At 46.1% G+C, this 23265-nt stretch overlaps 1 protein-coding gene across 1 annotated transcript; it reads right to left on the bottom strand.

Moving 5' to 3' along the window:
- Positions 1-525: 525 nt before the first annotated feature.
- LOC124686176 (ribosomal protein S19, mitochondrial-like) lies at positions 526-4781 on the bottom strand. Its single transcript, XM_047220164.1, has 5 exons — positions 4683-4781; positions 4099-4153; positions 3643-3710; positions 3212-3516; positions 526-868 (listed from the first exon to the last, which is right to left on the bottom strand). Exons 1-4 carry the CDS (start codon positions 4691-4693, stop codon positions 3234-3236), a joined length of 417 nt encoding a protein of 138 aa, XP_047076120.1. The 5' UTR covers positions 4694-4781; the 3' UTR covers positions 526-868; positions 3212-3233.
- Between the last annotated feature and the right edge of the window lie 18484 nt (positions 4782-23265).

Below are 23265 nucleotides of genomic sequence, written 5' to 3'. Positions count from 1 at the left end.
GCTCCTGAATGCTCGGGATGATCAGAACCCAGTGTAGGGCTAAGATGCACGCTACGTGATGGCTGGCCCATGGCCAAAGATGAATGAGATCCACCCTCGGCTACCACACGCGAGGATGACACTGGCTGCTGGAGAGGCAACCTGTGGACTTTTGGCAGCGTAAATGAATTCCTCTTGTACTGCCTTGTCCATGGTCTTCCTGTGGTAGTATCGTTGATGCTCGGCAGAATGTTTTTGCATGCATGGATATTGGCCGTGTGGCAATGTTCATGTCAAGAATGTGCTTCTAAGGAATGTCTTTGGGTGTGAAATGCCATGGATTAAGTTTGATTTCCATATCAGCCATCGATCCATTCTTCAAGACGTTGTTTTCGGAGGAAGCATTCCATGTCCCATATTATTTGTCTAAATTTGAACACAATAGCGTCTTGCCAGACCTGCAACCTGATGCCAACCATGGTGATGGCGGCTGCAGACTCTGGACTAGACTCCTGGAGCAAGATCATGCATGTCCCTCATAGGTCGATGAACGGCAACACATCAGTTTTCAGCTAAAAATCGACCAATCTGAAGCATATGTAAGTTGCAAGTTACAGTTCAATGTTCACTCAAAGAGCCAGGGTGCAAAGACAGTAGGCTGGGTGTGGCATCAAATCCTAATAAGCCCGCAACAGAAACATTAAATGGATCTACTCCTGAGTTATGCTAAGAACACTAGCAAGGGAGAATTGACAGAGCGTGACTATCCAGACACATTCTCCTATTATTGTTGTCCCATGAAAGGCAGTCAAAGGTTGTAAAAATATTAAGGTGATTCTGGTGCTTGCGCTTCAACTAGGCCTTGTCCCGTCCTCCTTGACAAACCCACCTGAAAAAAGTTGTCAACAGAGTGAGGTAAGCATCTGGGCGAGTGAAAAAAAACATGAAGCACCGCCCTGCCCTGTAAGGCTGTAAGCTTAAGACTCTTTGCAAACCATGAAAAGTGCAAGCACATTTAACAAGACAAGCTTCTGTGTTAATTTCATAAGCAATTGACAACATTCTCGCTCATAATTGTATCTCAACTCACATTCTCATTCTTAGACAGAAGATGTCATAGCGAATCGCATGAGTGCTTCACAGGTGCAATCTTGGTCAGTGGATTTCATAAGGTATCGTTACATATTATGGTTAGAATCTACTAGAGGCATCAATCTTTACAACACTGGTCAATCTACATATGCATAATGCATGGGACATCTGGGCTACCATCACAGATATTGCTCATCAGTTACTTGCCTTGACCATGTGACAAGGATTTGCCAACAAAGATTGACTCTGCCATCAGGCAATAGAACCTGATAATTACAAGGTACATGCCCCTTAATACACTAATCACACCAATAAACAGAAGACATGCTCCTACATTTTGACACGTAACCTACCTCTTATAATATTCCTCGAAGTTTTCTATCAGCTATCTACTCACACAAATCTACAACTTTACTGTTATCAAGAAAATATAATTACAAGGTACGGGCCCCTTAATACACTAACACTGTGTTTGGATGTATAGAATTTGCCCGTGGAATTGAATTGGACTGAAATTCCAAATCCAAGATGGAAAGGAAATGACCTTTATTTCAATTCTATTGTTTGGATGTACATGGTATTTGTTGCTGGAATCAAATGGTGGCACCCAATTCTAATTCATGTTTGGATGCACAAACCGTGGAATTTGATGTTTTGTTAAGTTTGAACAATATAAAGTTATCTACATGTAAGAAAATAATTTGTTTATATTAGAATGTTTATGTATTAAAATAAAACAATTATGTATCTCACAAATTCGAATTACATCACGCACATATAAAAAAGGATTACAAATTTAGATGGAGTTGCTGCTTATTTTCTAGGATTCTGCGGGTAAAAATCAAAGAATTGAAGTGTCTCATGCCTCCACAAACAAAAATGCAGGTCACTGCCTGCCTCATGTCTCCACGAACAAATCGAATTGGAGAGGCAGTGAGAGGGCCCTCCACGAACAAATCGAATTGGAGAGGCAGGGAGAGGGCAGGACGAGATTGACTTGGAGTCGGGTAGGGAGAGGCCACCGCCCGCCACCCGCCGCCGTTCCCCGGCCTCCGCCATTCCTCTCTGCCGCCGCCGTTCCCCTACATCCGGTCATGTCTAGGATTAGGGGAGCTGGAGAGGACAACGCCGGGGAGAGGCTCGGATGAGGGGCGAGATGGGGAGAGGAGAGTGCAGAACCAGTGAGCAAGAAGGCCGCCGCCGCCGGAGTTGGAGATACCACCGTCGGGACCCTCCGCGTCGCTATCAGGAGAAGGCCAAGCTCACGAGCGTCCTCCAACCAGAAGCGGTAGGCACATCGCGTTTCGAAGCGTTTCCGAGCTCCATCCCTCGGAATCATTCGACGCGAAACGGTACGCTCGCGGGCTGGGCTCGGAATTTGCCGGCCGTTTCCACGCCACGATTCTAACGCCACCCAAACAGCTGAATTGGGCCTATTCATCGCGAATTCTAATTCCATGCCCCGATTCAGTGCATCCAAACACAGCGTAATCAAACTAATAAACAGAAGACATGCTCCTACACTTTGACGCGTAACCCCTCTTATAATATTCATCATAGTTTTTATCAGCTATCTACACACACAAAACTACAACTTTACTGTTATCAAAAAAATATAATCCAGTCACCTCCAGGGGTTAGCATTGTGCTACAAGATAAATGGACTAGAATACTGTTCAGCGAAACAGAGTAATGCATGTGCATGGTGAATTCAGACTGCCATAACTTTTGATCTACCCAACCGACTTTGCATAATTTTCTTTTTGGAATTATCTACAAATATATCAATATTTCAACACTAGAATCTATGTTCTACTAATACAGCTTTTTCATAACACAAGACTGGAAATTGCCCAAATAGACTAATATCTGAAATGAAATTTACAAGAGTACCATAAGCAGGATGTGGGCAATGTGTGTTTGGTTTTTCTTTTACTGTGATCTATCATCTCCCACCAATTAGCCTGTAGCTAAATACAAACCAATCTGATTATTGCGCATTGGTACTAGTTCAAGATGTTTTTTCTCTACATGCAACTTTAAAAAACTCAGGATACTACAAAAAGCCTTAGAAGTCAGGTAGATTTCATACAGTATCTTCTCATGTCTAAATTCATATCTTATGATATTATAAACTTACCTTCCATGCACAGTATCTTTTGTTACTTTTTGCCCTTCACTTGTTTGCCCTTTGCTATAGTTGTTCGATGGGGTCTCCTTCTCCGCGTAAAAGCAAACTCTCCAAACTTATGGCCAACCTTCCCCTCATTGATCTTGCAACGTACATGAGTTTTTCCATTGTAAATGAGCACAGAGGAACCAACGAATTCCGGCAAAATTGAAGACCTACGAGACCAAATCTTCTTGCCATTCATTGCTCCTCCGTTATTCTTTATTCTAGACAGGAAAGCATCAACAAAAGCTCCCTTCCAGAGAGACCTTGAGCTGCGCACAACAGTACATACATACAATTCAATACTCACCAAGCAATGCAAGAGGTAGAGTGACATTGCTGCACCAGATAGCGTTGAGAATTATCTGCATATGGAATAAGATTGTAACTACATTTACCTGAAAGCACGAGTCACTGCACCAAACCCCGAGAGCTGAGCAGGTGCGGAGGGCTGGGCCTTGGTAGCCTGGTCAGAATGGACACACGAACAACCAGCAAAAGGAAGATTAACATTTGACCAAAAAGTAAGAGAGGTAAGCATGGCACTGACTTAGCATTTCCATCTATACAACTCGTCTCATTGTGCATTTAACTACACTAATAAGGAAGACAAAAAATGTATTTCGATTCCTGCAGCCTGAACCAACATAATATGATGCCATTCCGACACCAAGATAGCGGTTTCTTATGTTTCAGAACATTCACAATTTATAACTTATGTAGGACGTACTGGAACGGATCAAATTCTCAGCGCAGCGGCATCATCATCAATAGACAAATCATTGCCAAGTACTATAAAAAAAAACCGAGCGAAAAGAAATATGCAAGACTACTTTGTTCCGCCATGTACTTGCCTGAACGGTGACGATTGACCGGAGAACGGTCCTTGGCCCCATAACCGCACCAAACCTGTGTAACAAATAACTATCAAGATTCCACAGTGCAACAAGCATGCGCGGACATATCAACCGTCCCAAAGCCTCACAGGAAAACTCGCCCCACAAAGCCTAGCATTGCTTCTCAGCCCTCTTCTGCGGCTAACTCCTCACGTCCATATCCTACGCTCTACAGCCGTCCGAACGTACCGACAGATACCACTGCGGATACTTGCAGAAAGTTATCTGCAACTTCCTAGTCGCAACTTTAGTTTAGTTTTTGAATCAGAAATCTGTCTAATAGCTGTATTCCCCTGTCCAGCAGCAGAGCTCTGGCCATAAATCGCGAACCCTATATCTGAATTATAGATAAGATCAGTGCCGTTGGAAAAAGCCTTCGACCGACGAGACCTACGACTTTCCCAGTTTGTTTGAACTTGAAATCGTTCGCCGGTTTTTCCAGCTAAGCGCAACACTGGTTCCGATCCCAATCCCTAGCCCAGTGCTGGACACTCTGATCCGTACATCAATACTTTGGTTCTAGGGAGTAATACGGGTCTTACCTCCGCAGCATTTCGGAAGATGGAGAAGTGGAGCGGTGCGGTGCGGGGCTGGAGGGGGAGGAGGGGTTGGCGGTCGACGGCGAGGCGGGGCGGGGCGGACTTGCTCGGGGTGAGGACTGTGCGGACGTCGCCGATTCGAAGCTGGAGGTCGTCGGCCGAGGGTAAGCGGAGGGGCGGCGTGTGATGTGGATCTGGGCGGGCGGCCGGAATGGGGGCGGCGGCGGGGCTCGTGGCGGGTGTGGCGGCGGAGGGAGAGAGGCAGTCGTGATTCCTCGTGGCTTGCAGTGGCCCGGCCTTGTTGCATTCGAGCGGGCCTTTTCTTGTATCAATTCAGCCCGCAGGTAATATAAACCTATTATGAAAAAAAAAATCAAAAAAAATTAAAATTTTCCATGTACATCTGAATGTTATATGTTCCTACACAAGTTTTTTGGAAAAAATGAACATTTTTTATACCCCTTGCAAAGAAATTGATGCTTCAACATATCTATTTATGAGATTTTTTTATCCTTTTTACACAAGCACATAAAATATTGTTTTCCCGAAAAGTTGTGTGCGAAAGTAAAATTTCCAGATGTAAACGAATTTTTTATTTCAAATTATTTACTCCCTCCGGCCCGTTTTAGTTGACACGACCGACTTCTTGCAGAAACACCCTCAACGAATTTCCGACACAACCGTAACTCCTCCCACCGCGCATCTCGTTCCCCTGTCTTCTTCCTGGTTCCTCCCGCTCCGCTCGCCCCTCACCCCCGCCGCTCCCCTCCGCCGCCCCCTCCCCTTCCGCCCCAAGACACCTTCTTGCTTACCCCTGATGCGCTGCCGCCGCCTTGCGCTGCTGCCGCCTTGCTCCCGCGGCGATGGCGCTTGCGAAGAAACGGCCGTCGGGGAAGATTGGAATTTTCCCGGCCCCTCGTGCTCTCTCGGGAGGTCGTAGGAATCGACAGCGCCGCAGACGAGAAGGTCCTCTGGCTGGTCGTTGACGGCGAAGGAGAGCTTGGTGAAGTTGGCGAAGGGGATCTGCTCGAGCATGGTCCAGTCGGGCTGGATGTCGACGGAGGGCTTGGGCTGCGAGGCCTGGTTGTCGCGGAAGCCCTGGTGGTGGTGGGAGCGGTGGTTCTGGTAGTGGCGCTCGCGGCGGGCGCGCTCCTTCTCGGCCTCGCGGCGCTTGGCCTCGACCTCCTCGTCGCGGCGCTGGGGCAGCTGCGGGCGCTGGTTGAAGCGTCACTTGGGGCCGAAGCGCGGGTGGCGGGGCGGCGGCTTGGCGTCGACGAGGCTGAAGGAGGAGTCCTCGGCGGCGGCGGCGAGGGAGTCGTCGGTGGAGGAGAAGTCGAAGATGGAGTCGCGCGAGGCAACAAGACGCTCTCCATCGTCCACAGCAGCGTCGGAATGACCAAGGCTGGTACATTGCTGTGCTTCACTCCCTTCTCCTTGCTCACTGAATTTTGGATGATGTTGAGCTCTGCGTGCCATAAAAATGCTGAATTGCCATTGGGGAAGTTCCTTGTCTCACAGAGTCATTTTGGGATGGTTGCAGCAGCTGGATGGATTGCAAATCTTGCAGCTCCTTGTAAAGTTCCTTGTAAAATCTTGCAGCTGTAAGTCTATAACTGAACTTACAGAATTCTCTCAATTTTGGGAACAAGACACTGGAAGGTTTGTAAAATAAATGACATGACTTCAGCTTAGATTATTTAGCAATTATCACAAGAATAGATTGCTCCATACTGATCTTCTACTCAAGTTGTTAGGGCGCTGACATTCTTGACAGGAGCTGATTGGAGTATACATAATAAGCTCCCAGTAATCACTAAGATTGTTGCATGCTGAACTTGTACTCTGAAGATACTGATTCACTTATTTTCCAGATTAATGTATACACTGATTAAAGTACACACGGTACTGATTCAAATTCTTGTTTGTATATTTGTAGACAGTGGGGTATTTGAGCGCAATAAGACAGTGGGGTATTTTCAAATGCAAAAGGTATTGCATATGCATGGGAGCAATCCAGAGACAAGAAAACAACCAACAACCAGCATATAATAAGATTGATACACCTTGTGATTACTTGTTGCTTTCTTTGTACAGAATATAATGAACATTAATGGACACCAATTCAGACCACAATTATACAATTGCTTAATGTCATATACAACACATAGGACATAATTACAACACATAGAACACAGTTACATAGGCTGCCTCCACTCGTGTATCTCATGCTGGGATGGTAGTTTCACAATAATCTCTTGACTTAAACTGCTGATTCGACGTCTTTTAGAGACGAGGTCTGATGGGTCGTCCAACCATGTCGCATACAAACTTCCTGGAATTATTGTCTCATTATCCACAATGACCGGAGGGCCTGTCCGGCGTGCTTTTCTCTTTATATTGCGCTCCTTTATCTTGTTATCCTTTTTCTGTTCCTCCTCTTGCTTGTTCAATGAATCCAATGCGGCCTCATGATTTGCTATAATCTCCAAGCTTTTCCGATAGTATGTACCGTCAAATGCTAGAATCATTGGTAGATTTCCCTCTCTTTGTAGCTTCACTTTTCCCATATGTTTTATATCGTATGTGTTATCTCCTTCAGCTCTCATCACCTCGATCATGACAGTCTGAAGGGTTATGAACACTCTAACCAGTGTGTCCACATCATAACCATCAAAGGCTTGTTCAACCGACTCAATTAGTTCCTTTAGTGTGGTAGGTGCATACTGAACTGTCAGGGATTGTATGGAGCTGAAAAAGCCAAGATCCAGGGCATTCAAGTCAGGTGAGTTTGGAGGCTGCTGCAGCAACTTAATGTCCCGTCCAGATTCTTTGACAACAGCTAGGAAAACTGGATCATTTGGAAGAACGTGTGTTCGTGCATTGTCTTGTTGGATAAAGATGGTTCCCTCATTATCAGGCCATAGATATGCAATTGCTGGAATTACCTTTTCACAAAGGAATTCCCTCATTACGTTTCTAGTAACTATGATGGTCTTTAGTTCCATCGTTCCTTTCAACCTATTTTTGGAGTTGTTCTTGGCTGCGGTTTCTTCAACAAATGCCCAGATTCCGATTTTTCCATCAAACATGACTTTTTTTTGCTCATTGTACCGGGGTTTGGCCACTGCAGTTAAGAACATAACCTTTCCTATACTGTTCTTGTTGTGAATAGTTCGCACAGGGTCTTGTTCTTCCGGCAGTAGATAGTATTTTCTGCTCCTCTTTGTCATGTCGAACCATTTTTCGTCTATATGAACTATGTTCTCCATACTAAGGAAAGATGGTTCTGCCTCGGCTATTGTTGTTTGATCAATCATTGAAGTGCAAAATTTTAGCCTAGCAATCTTGTTTTCTGGTTTCAAAGCTGGCTTGAGGGTACTTGTATGCCGTCTTATTTTACCCCATTGAAACCTTCTCTGCAAGGTGGCATAGGCGACACCCAATTCCCTTGCAAGTGCCCTTAGTGTAGACCTTTTGTTTAGAAGAATGGAAGGCATCCTTGACAAACCAAGATCTGCTCTCTTTCGTCCACAACGCCCCTTCTTTTGATTTGAGACATCAACCTCTAGCTGCTTTATCTCTTGTTCTCTCCCCTTTCTCCAAATTCTTTCAATTGTGCTTAGATTTGTTTTTAGAAGAGTAGCTACAAGTTCTTTATCTGCCTTCGCAATTTGCCTATCATTGCCAAGAGCTTTCAATGCGATGTATGCTGTGAATCTGTGACTATCAGGTAGCTCTCTACGTTGTGCATGTGCAGCAGGTCTTTCTACATCTTCGGCTTCAGGCATTTCTACATCTTCGGCTTCAGGCATTTCTACATCTTCAGCTTCAGGCATTTCCACATCTTCGGCTTCAGGCATTTCCACATCTTCGGCTTCGAGTATTTTTACATCTTGTTCCTCTTCGTCGTGTGGACTAAAGTTAAGATCCAAATAAAACACCACTTGTGGAGGCAAGTTGAGATCGAGGTCCATCTCCTCTTGTCGTACCTACATCAAAAGGAACAAAAAGTATCAGTAATGCATCAAAAGGAACCAAAATAGAACTCCTGTACATTTTGAATATAAGGAGCCTGGTTTGTTTATGTGACTACTAAAATTGTGACTACTAATCATTGTAGGGCCTGGAGGGTGCTGCTGCAAGTGGATCAGGGTGCTTAACTGAAGGCATCCTTTGAAGGTGAAATGCTTTTTAGAAATAAGTAACCTGTTCTATAAGCAGTTTATTTTGCACTATAAAAAGTAACCTGTTCCATTTTCAGCGCAGTCCATGCACACACTGCTACGGTTCTTTTCTATGTAAGGAAGTTCTCATAATCTCTGAAACTGATAGGATCCTGGTAAGTTGATCTCAACATGATTGCTCATGATTTGATCGTTTTTATCGCTCTCAACTGAAACCTCGTAGCTGCTCCAAAAACTAGGGTGCAAGTGTACTGTCTAAAACCGAGCTATACACAAATACTTTCAGTTGACAGTTCACAAGTATATTTCTGTCGGATAAACTATAAGGCATGAAATTCTCTTTTGAATCTACCTAACTGAAAACTGAAACCATCAGCTTCCCCACAAGGCAACAATAACAGGTTAAGAGGTTCCAGGAGCAAGTTACTAACAACAAATACGGTTAATGAAGAAGATAGAGAGTCCTCTCGATTCTTGCTGCTGTTGACATAGTATTGCTTGATCCAGAAAATTGTGAAAAAGTTAAAGATACAGCCCTTGGCACATCATTGCCAACATTTTGCTCCACTTACCACATTTCAACTGAATTTCAGTGTAGTAGAGATGCAACCATTGCATTTCTCTGGCCAAACAATAATTTCATAGCTACAGTCAACGGTCCAAAGAAAAGGTAACCTCTGAATCTTAAATTTCAGAACCTTCATAGAAAATTGATGCTTATATACAATCGATTTTACATGCTCATGTCTAGCTTCTTTTAATCTGCGGTCTGCAGATGTTTCAACATTCTTCTTGATTGCTAATGATTCTTGATCACCCTTTCAGTGCATTCGTACCTTGCATCCAAGGAAGCAGAAGCGGAAGGTGTCGAGAAGGTTGCGCTCCGACAAAATGGCGAGCAGCAAGGTGTCAAGGAGGCTGCACTCCCAGACCTCGCAGGTGTTGGTGACGCCCTTGACGGGCCTCGGCTACGGCTCTCGTTCAAGGTCAAACCCGCCGCCGCCGATGGCCAGCACCCGCTGGATCTCCGACGCCCGGATCACGTCATGGAGGCCCAGCCTCCTCTGCTCTTGGAGGCTCCGCCTCCTCTGCTCCTGGGGTCGTGGACGGCGGGCGCGAGTGCCGGATCACCGTCGACTCGAGCATGCTTGCCCAGCTCCGACGCGGGACGGGGACGGATCTCCGGCGTGGGACGGGGACGTTGGCCTCCTGTGCTCCTGGAAGCCCCGCCTCCTGTGCTCCTGGAAGCCCCGCCCCCTATGCTCCTGGAGCGGTCACAGGAGACAGGCGGGAGTGCGAGCTCGCCGCCGACGTCGAGCGCGCGAGCCCAGCTCCATCGCGGGACGCGGACGGAGCTCCGTCGCGGGACACGGACGTCGGGATTTTGGATTTTGAATTGAGGACCACGTTCGGGAAGAACTGAATTAGCGAGGGGGTTTTCATAAAATTATGATTGTACATGGGCCGTGTCATCTAATTCGGGCCGGAGGGAGTAACACTTTTAAAATTCGGACATATGAGTCAAAACGCCACCTCTACATGGGCTACCTAGTAACCCTGGAGATTTCCTTTCACTCCCCATTGTAAACAATAGTGGCGATCGCTCTCTCTCTACATATGGAATTATGTGCGGATGAAGCAAACATCTTGTAGTTTTGACTAGAGCAGGGTGGAGACGGACCAAAAAACAACTTCTCTACTTCTCCGATGCAGCGGCCGTGCCCTTTTTAAACTGAAGGCTCGACGAGCCCGACTTTGAATTAACAAAGCCATCACGGCCAGGATTACATCAAGAACTGTTGTGGATATACTTCATAGGTATACCATCGACATGGTCCGATTCCGGCAAGCCCGGGTGGCCCACAGATGGTGGTGATAGCTTATGGCCCACCGGGCAGCCCAGTTGCTGTTGATCCTAAAGGATGAAGTCCAGCTCAGGATAGGGAAGCCGGATCCCAACCGACCATCGGAGGAACCCGGATCCATGGAGGCCCAGGAGTAACCCGGATCCATGGAGGCCCAGGAGTAACCCGGATCCATGGAGGCCCAGGAGTAACCCGGATCCATGGAGGCCTAGGAGTAACCCGGATCCATGGAGGCCCATGTGGAACCCGGATCCAGTACGACGTAGGGAGGAAGGCAGATCCTTGACGTACACGGCAAGACATTGTACTGTAGTTAGGCGACCTGTATCCGGCTAGGACTCTCCATGTAAACCCTAGATCCGTGCGCCTTTATAAGCCGGATCCTGGGAGCCCTAGAGGCACGTTGACAACCACAACTCATTGTAACAACGCGAAAGCGCCCAGATAATTCCAGATAAGCAGCAGTAGGCCCTGTCATCGTGCAGGTGTTCCGAAGCTGGGTAAATCGCGTACCACCGTCCCGTGTGCACTCCGCCCTATGGCCCCTACTTCTTCTCCCCTCGTGAGGATCCCTCCTCCGAGGTACCGTCGATTAGGCAACGACAGTTGGCGCCCACCGTGGGGCCTGCGGCGTCTGGAGGCCGAGACCGGGCGGGTTCCACATCTTCATCTGCGAGACCGTTGATTTCTACGGAAACGCACTGGTAAGTAATGTAGCTACGACCGCCGCCGAGCAGGACGCAGCTGCAAAGATCCGATCCGAGTCGCTGGAGCTTTCCACGGAAGAATCCGCCTTAGACCTGGAAATTTCAAATTCTGGTTTTGGTAGTCGGATCCGCACCTATTTTTTGGTAGCCGGATCCATACCTATTTTTGGTTGCCGGATCCGCGCCTACGTTTTTGGTAGTCGGATCCGCACCTATATTTTTGGTTGCCGGATCCGCGCCTACGTGTTTGGTAGTCGGATCCGCACCTATATTTTTGGTTGCCGGATCTGCGCCTACATTTTTGGTAGTCGGATTCGCACCTATATTTTGGTAGTCGGATCCATACCTATTTTTGTTAGTCGAATCCGCACCTATATTTTTGTAGCCGGATCCATACCAAAATTTTGGTTGGTGGATCCGCACCTAAATTTTTGGAAGTCGGATCCACACCTAAATTTTGGTAGGTGGATCCGAACCGACAGGACCACTGCGACAATCAATCTCGCACCGGCTCGACGGAACGCCGAAGAAAAACCGCCACGACCGACGTTGACTCCGCTCCAAACAGCTAAGTCCCTATTTATATTTAATATTTTAATATTTTATGATCATGAGATTAAGATTGGTTCACTCATATCCTGAGTCTTTTACCGCTTTCGTTGTTGATCATATAATTTCCACGATTTGCCTCGCGCTCGTGAAAAACTTTGTACTGTTTTTGCCGCCTAAGGCTCCAGTACGCTGCAAAAATTTCCGCCTTCGGGCGTTAGCTTGAGTTTTCTGGCCTACACGTTTTCTGTTGTTTATGTGTGGATTCCTTAGTAGTGACATCTCGGTACTTAAAACCGGCCTCTGTTTCTGAGGTTCTTGATTGTTTCGCGATTAAGCGCTATCGCCTCAGCAGATGTTCTGTGTTTAAAGTTTACCGTCTCGCGAAAAGTCAAGCATATAAACCAGAAGAACGGATAAACCAGCACTTGCTTAAAACATATAAATTACATTAACTGTTCAAGATAGTCGAGTTGTTTTTCCGCCTTGACAGTTTTATGTTGTTCAACTGCTGCATAGTTTCAGCTTTAAAACATTTGTTCAAAGGCCGTTTTTGTTCCGCCTTACATTTGTTCGTTGAACATGATCAAAGAAACAATTTAATACAAATATGTTTTTATGTTTATGTATCAGGTACATGACACTTGGACCTTCAATAGTCCTCGATTTAAGGTGTTTTCAAGCAGATCTAGCACAGCGTGAAGCCCCAGGGGAAGCTAGCCGGATCCAATGAGATAAGGTTAGGCGGATCCGTAGCATGCACAGCTGGAAAAGCAACTTGAGTCTTGATTCCGCTATGCTTAGCCGGAACCAACCCTCGGGGGCTGCGATTTTGATCTTAAGTGAAAAGTGTGTTTCCTTTCGAGTATTAGTGCTGGGAAATTTCCGCCTAGATGCTTGGGATTTATACTATTCCTTGGTCACATGTAAAGATAAAGCTACTCTAAGAGCTCCAAGCCGGATTTTCAAGTAAATTCACCTTGGCGCTCGGGGGCTACATCGATGAAGTTCTCTTTGGAGCAACTAACCGAAAAATTTCCACCTTGACGCTTGGGGGCTAAGTTTCTGAGCATCGAGTCTCCTTGGAGCAAGCCGACTCAATGCTCGGGGGCTACATACATATGGTTATGTCAAGAAAAATTTCAAAGATGGCGAAAATCTGGCTAACTAGTCGGATCCGCACCTAATTTTTTGGTAGCCGGATCCGCACCTAATTTTTTGGTAGTCGGATCCGCACCTTAACTTTTTGGTAGCCGGATCCGCACCTAATTTTCGGTAGCCGGATCCGCACCTAATTTTTTGGTAGTCGGATCCGCACCTTAACTTTTTGGTAGCCGGATCCGCACCTAATTTTCGGTAGCCGGATCCGCACCTAATTTTTTGGTAGTCGGATCCGCACCTTAACTTTTTGGTAGCCGGATCCGCACCTAATTTTCGGTAGCCGGATCCGCACCTAATTTTTTGGTAGTCGGATCCGCACCTAATTTTTGGGTAGTCGGATCCACACCTATATTTTGACTGGTCAGATCCGAACCTACATTTGGCTAGTCGGATCCATACCGAAGATTACGTTGGATGGTGTCTCCGAAGAATCTGACCATTGGATCATGAAGTTTTCGACCAATACTTGGTTTGAGATATGAAGTTTGGAGTCCTTCAAGATTCTCTATTATTCGTTCCAGCCAAAGGATGAAGATACATGCGCAAGCTGAGCTGGATGGAAGAACGGTGAATTTTGGAGAACTCCGGGGGCTACTGTTGTGGATATACTTCATAGGTATACCATCGACATGGTCCGATTCCGGCAAGCCCGGGTGGCCCACAGATGGTGGTGATAGCTTATGGCCCACCGGGCAGCCCGATTCTTCGTTGATCCTAAAGGATGAAGTCCGGCTCGGGATAGGGAAGCCGGATCCCAACCGACCATCGGAGGAACCCGGATCCATGGAGGCCCGGGAGTAACCCGGATCCATGGAGGCCCAGGAGTAACCCGGATCCATGGAGGCCCAGGAGTAACCCGGATCCATGGAGGCCTAGGAGTAACCCGGATCCATGGAGGCCCATGTGGAACCCGGATCCAGTACGACGTAGGGAGGAAGGCAGATCCTTGACGTACACGGCAAGACATTGTACTTGTAGTTAGGCGACTCGTATCCGGCTAGGACTCTCCATGTAAACCCTAGATCCGTGCGCCTTTATAAGCCGGATCCCGGGAGCCCTAGAGGCACGTTGACAACCACAACTCATTGTAACAACGCGAAAGCGCCCGGATAATTCCGGATAAGCAGCGAGTAGGCCTCGTCATCGTGCAGGTGTTCCGAAGCTGGGTAAATCGCGTACCACCGTCCCGTGTGCACTCCGCCCTATGGCCCCTACTTCTTCTCCCCCTCGTGAGGATCCCTCCTCCGAGGTACCGTCGATTAGGCAACGACAAGAACAACCACAACCGGAAAAGAAAGCGAAAAACTGGGGTTGCCAGCTAGCGTTACAAGCAAATGTGATGAGCTAGAGCCTAAACAAAGATAGAAACAAAGGAGTCCAAGGGCTCAAGCAAAACACCGGCAGCTCGGCTGGAAACTTCGCGCACCGAGCCGGCTGCTCCGAGGAACCGCACCAAGCCGAAGAAGCACGCTGGGCCGCCAAGCGAGAAGACCACCGACGCCAAGGGAGCTAGCTAACTGCGCAAGAGAGCAGGTGAGACTCCGGAGTTCAAAGGGGGCAACCTTCACGACGGCGCCTCCGGGAAGGGAAACGGCGCTCACAAGCGTCGTCGGCTGTCGGCACGGAAGGGGCCGTGCAATGCTTTCGCATGGGCTACAAACACCCACCCCACGGAAAACCTCTCGTCTTTGCAACCGACATCGGGACATCCCACGGCTAATGAAAACCACCGGTGTCCCCCTGCGCCGACCTCAACTCCAACGGCCACCCTAGGCCCGAGAGTGGTCGCGCGAACCCGGGGCACACCGTCTATGTGAAGCCGGTCGCATCAAGACGCGAGTGCATCGACGAGAAGGAAATTCGAGGAGGAACTCGGAGAACTCGCAAGTCAACAGGGCAGCGAGACGGTGCCCAAGGGAGGCAACCAGCGAGCGGGATGTGTGTCGTGGCCACGCCTCCAAGAAGGTAAACGGCATCCGTAGACGTCGTCGTCGCCGGCGGTGGCCTAAGCCTTGCGTTGCTTTCGCGGACACACCATCGGACCCGGCGGCGTCTCTGTAGGCCGCACCCCGCAAAACCAACCCAGATGGGAAGAACCGAGACGAACCGCCCCTGCGGTTGTCGATGTAGCTGGAGGAAATCAGAACACCGACGGCGGCGATCCGTCACCATGCCGTAGCCGCACCATCCTACCAGCCACAGGTCCCAAGCTCTCCCGAGCCGGAGCAAACCCGCGAGAGACCCGTGGTGTCCTGGCCCCTACCGAGAACACCCGGAAACGGCCCAAACCTAGGCCCACCAACCCAGATCTAGGCCCGTCGCCGCCATCCCATGGCCAGGGCCGAGCTCATCGTAAACAGAGGCGCCGACGAGGAGCTTGGCCACCTGCCGGAGACGAAGAAGGCCGCCGTAGCATGCCAACGGCGGACGCGAAGGGCGCCCCGAGGCGCACACGCGAAGCAGCGGGCCCCTGCCCGTGACCGCCGGAGCGACACCGTAGAAGCCGACAAGACGCGGTCGTCGCCCGCGAGGAGGCGACACGCCGCTGAGCTCCGCCGCCTCGACCTCGAGGAAACGCCTCGCCGCGGCGCGCTGGCCCGCCGCGCAAGGTGCCGTCGCCTCCTCGTAGAGGATCTCCACCGCCCGAGGGAGAGGCCCCACGCCACCTCCGCACGAACAAGATCCAAGAGCCCGCCGCCGCCGGCGGCCGTGCCCTACAATAGGGCATATGGAAAAGGAAAAACAATTTTGGTGCCCTAAAACTAAAAATATCCCTATAATAACCAAAATCTCGTGTGATGCTCTAAGGCTCCAAGCAGTGCTCAAGCCCGACTAATGAATGTGTAGCATATAGTTTGTAACACCAAGAGCTGAGAGCTCACACTTCTTCTTTTCTGGCAGGGAAAGCAACCTTTATTCATGCTGTTTCATATGCCATCCATTATATTATTTAGATGTTCCATCAAATAGATGAGAAGCCTAACGAGAGACTCTTCAAAAGAGGTTGTGACTTGGAACAGCCGATCGAGAAAGAATTAATATCGGCGACACACATACAGACAGAAGAGATCGGGTTTTCTTACAGAACAAGAGGGATATGGTCACGTGGTAGTATACAGTATGCAGACAATCTACCCGGACTCTATACCACCCTTCCATACGTATGCAGCAAGTACATGAACGGCAAGCAACGTTTGCTCTGAGTCTGACTCTCGGTGATCCAAGTCCAAACAAACTTCGAACGTGTTGCGCACGGCATGCGCATTATATCAAGGCAGGTCGCAGACATCATCGATCGAAATATATTAAGGTAGACGTACACCATCGATCATCGACGTCGGTAGCCAGCCAGCCAGATCGATAATCGACAATGGGCAACTACGTGAGCAACGCGCTCTCGTACGGGCACACGCAGCGGGAGGTGGTGAAGATGGCCATGGACGCCGGCGGGTGCGGCGGCGAGTACCGGCAGGCCCGCAGGCACTGCGACGGGAGGGAGAACGCCGCCGACGTGCAGGCCTGCATCAAGGCGACGGCGGACCTGCGGCGGTGCATGGACGGCAACCAGTGCCACTTCAAGAACTTCATCAAGACCATGGAGGAAGGGCTCGACCAGGACGACCGGCGCCGGAGCGGGACCTACTCTGTCCCGGAGGCGGAGCGGTGGAGGTACAGGTGGTGGACCGGCATGATCAGATCCTAGGTAGCTAATTCGTCATGCACATGCAACTGCTTATACATTAGTACTAGATTGATTTGGATCGGAGGTGTATTTTCTTGACGGGGTTAGTTTTAATTTTGTTCCTATTGGATCGGAGCTGTAGTATATAGTAGTAGATCGATCGATATTGTTTTCGTGAACTTAATTACTCCATATCTGTGTTAATTAGAGATCTGTTTTTTCCTGTTAATGTTTCACGTACGTATGTTTTGAATGCTTTTACGATGCACACGTATGGTCATCCGATCCATGCATGTGCGCGCATATCTCTTTCCATAATCCCCTGCTTTGCATCAGTGATGTTGGCAAAGAGATTGTGGTTTTGACAAAGATGTGCGCCATCTTATCGCGGTAGGAACCGATGATGCCAATATCTTTACCTACTAATAAACGAAGTAAGGTTTCTCCCCAAATTTTCGTCCGTTTTAGATTTACCCCTAATTAGTTAACAGTATAATGGAACCACCTAGGAGCCTCCACAGCGATTAGACGTTATGAGCCGTCCGATCTGAGCATCTAACGGTCTGCATCTGCTTGGAAACCCCGAATCGTCGCTGGCTCGCTTTTTACTTGGTTTGATCCCGTTACATGGGCCAGCGTTCATTACTGGGCTGCTACTCCAGAAACTGAATGCTTTTTCCTGTCAATGTTTCACGTATCTTTTATCTCTAAATAGGAGACCCCCACTACATGATTTTGCAGCCATGTGGTGCGTCCACGTCATCCTTAATATTCTCACGCGCTGTGCTTATTTACGTCGCTGGTTGTTCTTTCCCTCTTCCTTATTTTTTCTAATGGGCTCGGCGTTGCTTCCTCTTACGTGGCCTGGGTGTCTCTAATTGGGCTGGGCGAGACGCCCGTATGTGGGCTGGACGATTCACCGGTCGCCATTCCTCAGTTGACAGCTCGACGCTGCGCTCGCTCTGTCGCTCGCCCTTCTTCCTGGCCCGTTCGTGTTCCTGTTCTCCGGCGCCACGATCTACGACGCCACAAATTCTTCCGTTGCGAACTATGCCCTTCACCTTCTCTCCACAAATGCTTGTGAAACTGCCCCATACACCATAATGCCTATCATTTACCGTCCATGATTGCCCTATTACACACGAAACTTCTAGGTTCAACTGGCGCCGCCTCCATGTATAAAAAGCTCCCCCCTGTTGCCATCATGCCATGGATATCCAGCGCGCACGCATGTTCGCGTTCATATCTGGCACAGGTCTCCACTCTGGTAGTTGTCCCCTCTGGATTCTGCTTCCCTCTTTCTATTTTATCCCCTCACTCGTGTTAATCAATCTGTTAGGTTGATCTCCTGCTCTGAAACTGCTCGACGTTTTGCCTCCCCTGATCTGGTTGGATTTTCGTTTGGATTCTGTGTTCTGCTCAGTGAAGTGCCTCTCCCACGGATTTTGATTGGATCATCGCTATATGGTATCCTATACTCGTATTCAACCCTTTAAGACTGATGGAAATTAGATTTGCTTGCAGGTTGCGGCTTCGTAGCGTTTGGATAAGCGCGTGGATATCTTAATGCTAGGATTGGGGTTGCATGGTCTCTTAAAGCTTTGGCTTTGCAGGTGGAAGGTCACTGACTGGGATTCATGTGAACTAATTTGAAGTTGGCTGAGTGCGCATATCGTTATGTAATTTGATGGTAAACAAACTAGCTAGCCACATCACCATATTGTGCATGTGATTTACTGTTCTTTGTTTTTGTTATACTACTTGGTCTTAAAGCATTTTAAGTTGCTGAGTATTTTCATCTGCATTATAAGGCTTATGTTGTAGGCCTGGAGCAATCTTCGTACAATTTGTTAGTAGTTTAGTACTATGAGGAAGCTATATTTTAAAAATGCTTTTGTATTAATCATGCAAGTCACAGAGCAATCGACCAATTGTATTTCATATGTTGACTGGGTATACTCTATCTTGCTTGGTAATTAGAAGTTGCCAATCTTTTGGATAGAAGTATGTTGTATCGAACGATTCTTTAATTATCCATGTTGCAGTTTCCCCTATATGTACCCATCCCGAGCGAAATTTCTTCCACGATCGGTCATGTGGTCCAGTCATCTGCGTATCTAAATCTGAATGAATTAAAAGGAAATCACATTCCATTTTACTACCAGCGGCTGTATAGTTCACTCATCAATACAAAGCGTTATATGAATGTTGGATATTTACATATGACCAACTGGAACTACCGATGCAGATTTCAGAAACTGTTGTTTACACGTTACAACTATGCAATTTGTGTCACATCCTTTCAATTTGTTTTATGCCTCCACTGTATGCACCTTTATTTTCAGCTGCTAGCTTCTAATCTCTCTGAACTTCTTCCTGCTTATGTGGCAAGTCTGTATTGTGAACCCTCCTCCCATCTGCTCTACTTTCAAATTAGGGCCAAGTCATTTTAATCTTTTTATAGAGGTTTCTCGAGAGAAGTTAATCTCTTTACATGTGATTAATTTTTCGGTAATGATTCATTTTTCCATCTACAACAACATTTAGAAAATATCTTAGTTGGGAGATTTCCTTTTTTAGTGAATGTTTTCCTATTTCTTTTGGTGTACATCCTTAAAATATTTATCATATGTGCCGCAGCAACGCGCGGGGAATCATCTAGTTTTCTGAATGCTTTTACCATGCACACGTATGGTCATCTGATCCATGCATGTGCCGATGTGCGCGCATATCTCTTTCCATAATCCTCTGCTTTGCATCAGTGATGTTGGCAAAGAGATTGTGGTTTTGACTTTTGACAAAGATGTGCGCCATCTTATCGCGGTAGGAACCGATGTCTCCAACTGGAGAAAGGATGAAGCTCCCCAAAACGAACAAGGCTTTTAATTCACGATGGCATGTAAAGTTTAGTTTGCTCCATACTTCCATATACACCATTCTAGTAAAGATTCTGCACTAGATAAAGTGTCACTATTTTAACTCAGATACTGTGTGAATCAGTTATCAGTATACATTGGTAGTCCGATCCGCCACATCTGATGGCTAGTAATTAATCGCACATGACATTTAATCATTGTTGCACTGCACGATGATGTACTCTATGCCACTACATTGTGCTTCTAGATTGTTCCCCTGAACTTTGGAAGTCCCCAATAATGCAAAATTCTATATATTAGTTTACTTAGCTTGGAGCAGCAACAATGTTTGAGTATCAACTAATATCATCAATGTGTTGTGACAATTATTATTTATTCTATTTAATATTAACATGGAATGTCACATTTGAAGACATAATATGATTGATTACATCATTTTATGTTAAATCACAATAAAAAAATACTCCCTCTGATCCTCTAATATGGATGTATTTAGACAAATTTTAATTCTAGATACATCCATATCAGCGACAAGTAATATGAACTGGAGGGAGTACTATTTGGGATGCATGAATAATAGGTAAAATCAAATAAAACATTACAACATTGAATAATTTTGAAAGAAAAAATTCATGTATTTTGTTTTGAAACAATCATCTTAATTAAAGTGTTGTATTGCAAACAAGCACTTGTCGGTATACTATATTTCACTTATAGCCATTCTCTTGATGTTACTCTTGAGACCGCAACATAAAACTGCCCATGCGAAAATACCGGCTTCAGCATGTAACGACAACCTTGTTAAGTGTTTGACCTTGGCTCTTGTTAATAGTCATTGCATAACATAACGGAATTGGATAATTGGATAATGAAAGGCCACCTTGTGATTTTAGCTTTAGAACCCGCTCGCCGAGACGCTTAACCATTAAGTGAGTACCATTACAAAGTCCAATAGCCTGGTTTATATTTCTCAATAGCATTATTGAACCCCTACCATCAATGAAATTCTATGCTGCAAAAAGTTTGGAGGATTGACCATGTGGAATATGCATCAGCCACATGATCCAGTGTTTTACAGATAGCATCATATTTCTCGAGAAAACAGTCTCATTGATAGAATCAGCAATTTCATTAGTAGGATAAACTGTAACACGTTCTGCTAGTATGATGCACCAGAATACTTTCAGAAATGAGTCATGCATTCCATCAACAATATAGCAGAGACAAGATCTGAATCAGGTAGCAACACTATGTTGGGCGGTAAAGAGATTGAAGAGAAGGCCAATGAAGTAAGACCTGCCAGGCCAAGCAGCCTACAAAAGAAAAACAACACATGTAATAAGCAAGAAGAAAACAAACTTGTTAGAAAGAAGAAGAAAAAAGAAACCCGCAAAAAAATTAATTTTCCTACCCCTGAGAAGTCTGACAAAATCTGTCGGGAGAGGCTACAGTAACGTTAGGCACAACACAACACCTGCATAAAAATGTCCACAAACCACCATCAGGCAACAGAGTTGGCAGCCAAAAAAAGCGTGGACTAATTTTTTCCCCACTTTATTTCCATGATGGCTCTCCAAAATTATCTACCTGTTAATGTGTTGCCATATTTAGACCTGATTCTCTTGTCTAACCACACGGTAGTAAACTAAGCACATAAATATTATGCCAATAAAGCTAGATCTACGGACTGGTGTGGCTACGGAAAGACAAACGTGGATTCAATTGCTTGGCTGAACTTGCTTAATACTCGGGAGCAGTTTCTGTTTTAGCCCAACGTGATGTGCCACGTCCGAGTTCGTAAGACTTTTTTTTGTAAAACTTACCCATAGGTGTAGCATCACCGATATTATGCTAAGCTGCCATATGCCCAACCCAAGTTCAACCCTATACATTGTTCTTAGTTACGGTAGGACATAAGTGCATAACCCATTCATCTGACCCTCATGCTGAGCTTATATCACTCTGCTAATTTCAAAGCCGCGCGCATACATAATTCCTAATCAATAAATTTTACTTGCAACAGTGTCTCAAAGTCGAAGGTAAACATTATTCTTTTCTTGCAAGCAGGCTAACTTATTTTGCACACTAAGATACTATAGCTGGGGAAATACTAGGATGAACCTGGGTGCACGTGCACCCGTTTTCTCCAATATTAAATTATTATTTTTTTGAAAATCTCAAAAAACGTAAAATAATTTTTTTTCATGTACATACTATGTTGATACTTATGTAAGTTTTGATGGAAAATACGATTGTAAATGACAAAATGACTAAACGACATTATAATGATTCGTTGTGCACTGTTCACAGAAATAGGGAATTTTATTTTCACATTTATGTGTAGGTCACACATGATCGTTTTAATGCTAAAATCTACACAAATAAGTGTTAACATAGGATATACATGCATGCATTTTTTAATTTTTTCTGAAACTTTAAAATACTAGCATTTTTTCAAACTTTTCATAATAGGGTGCACGTAACAACATAGCTGCCCATAACATCATGGACAACTTGGTTAGATAATCTATTATGAATGCATGATTCAACTACATTATGTCTACAAATTAGCGTGGCTGGGATACATACTTCAAGTAAAGACCATTCGGAGCTATAGTTCGAACTTCGAAGTCTAGAGAAGTTTAGTTCTGGAAAGTCTATTGCAACTATCATATCTGTAGCAATCATATTCCTGAGGTTAACACACAAGACTGCCTAGATAAGAATATGTATAAATTATTGTGTTGTTATATGACACAACATTGATGACATGAACCATGGTTCTTGCAATGCAGGTCGGCGGCAATTCAACCAATTGTTTGCTGGGCCAAAAGGGTAAAACGGAAGCGACAATAATTATAATATTAGATTGATTTTAAGATCCGCCGACTAAATGGTTAGTGAGCTGTCAATTGCCTATGCAGAGTGCTTCGATTTGATGCAGAGCGAAAACAAAAGCAGCCAGAACCTGCTCGGAGAAGAGAAGCATGTTGATGCATAGCCAAACGGCCCCGACGATTTGCAGCAGCCCTGTGAGAAGAAGTGGAAGGAGTCGGTGAAACTGAAACGAAAACAAAGTTTAGTCAGACCACAGGTAAACCAAACCCAGCGGCATAAGTACGGGAGCGTCGATTTGGCTCCCGGGAGCATTTGCTCCCGGTTTTTTCGAAAAATTAGAATAAATCGAAAACTTATCAAAAAATTCCGAAAAAAAATCATGCACGTACCTGACCATGGCACGCACCAACGTGTAAAATGTCGTTGCAAAATGTCATCGTATGCGCCCTGGACAAAAATGACAAATTTCTGACATGAAATGAGATCCAAAAATTTGAATCTCAGATCTGGAAATTTGTCATTTTTTCCCAGGGCGCATACGATGACATTTCGCAGCGAAATTTCACAAGGTGGTGTCTGCCATGGTCAGGTACGTGCATGATTTTTTTCGGAATTTTTTGAAAAGTTTTGAAAAACAAAATTTGCTCCCCAAAAATCCGGGAGCAAATGCTCCCGGGAGCCAAGACGAATTTCTGCATAAGTACATCAATAATAAATAGTGCAC

Source organism: Lolium rigidum, chromosome 2 (assembly GCF_022539505.1).
Source record: "Lolium rigidum isolate FL_2022 chromosome 2, APGP_CSIRO_Lrig_0.1, whole genome shotgun sequence".
NCBI lineage: Eukaryota > Viridiplantae > Streptophyta > Magnoliopsida > Poales > Poaceae > Lolium > Lolium rigidum.
The sequence above is the reverse complement of the archived record's forward strand: the minus strand, read 5'-3'. Positions and strand labels throughout refer to the sequence as shown.

Coding starts and splice junctions, on each gene's coding strand:
- LOC124686176 (XM_047220164.1), bottom strand. Junction 3,711..4,098: donor GGTCAATCGTCACCGTTCAG/GCAAGTACATGG, acceptor CATTCTGACCAG/GCTACCAAGGCCCAGCCCTC. Junction 3,517..3,642: donor GCAGTGACTCGTGCTTTCAG/GTAAATGTAGTT, acceptor TGTTGTGCGCAG/CTCAAGGTCTCTCTGGAAGG.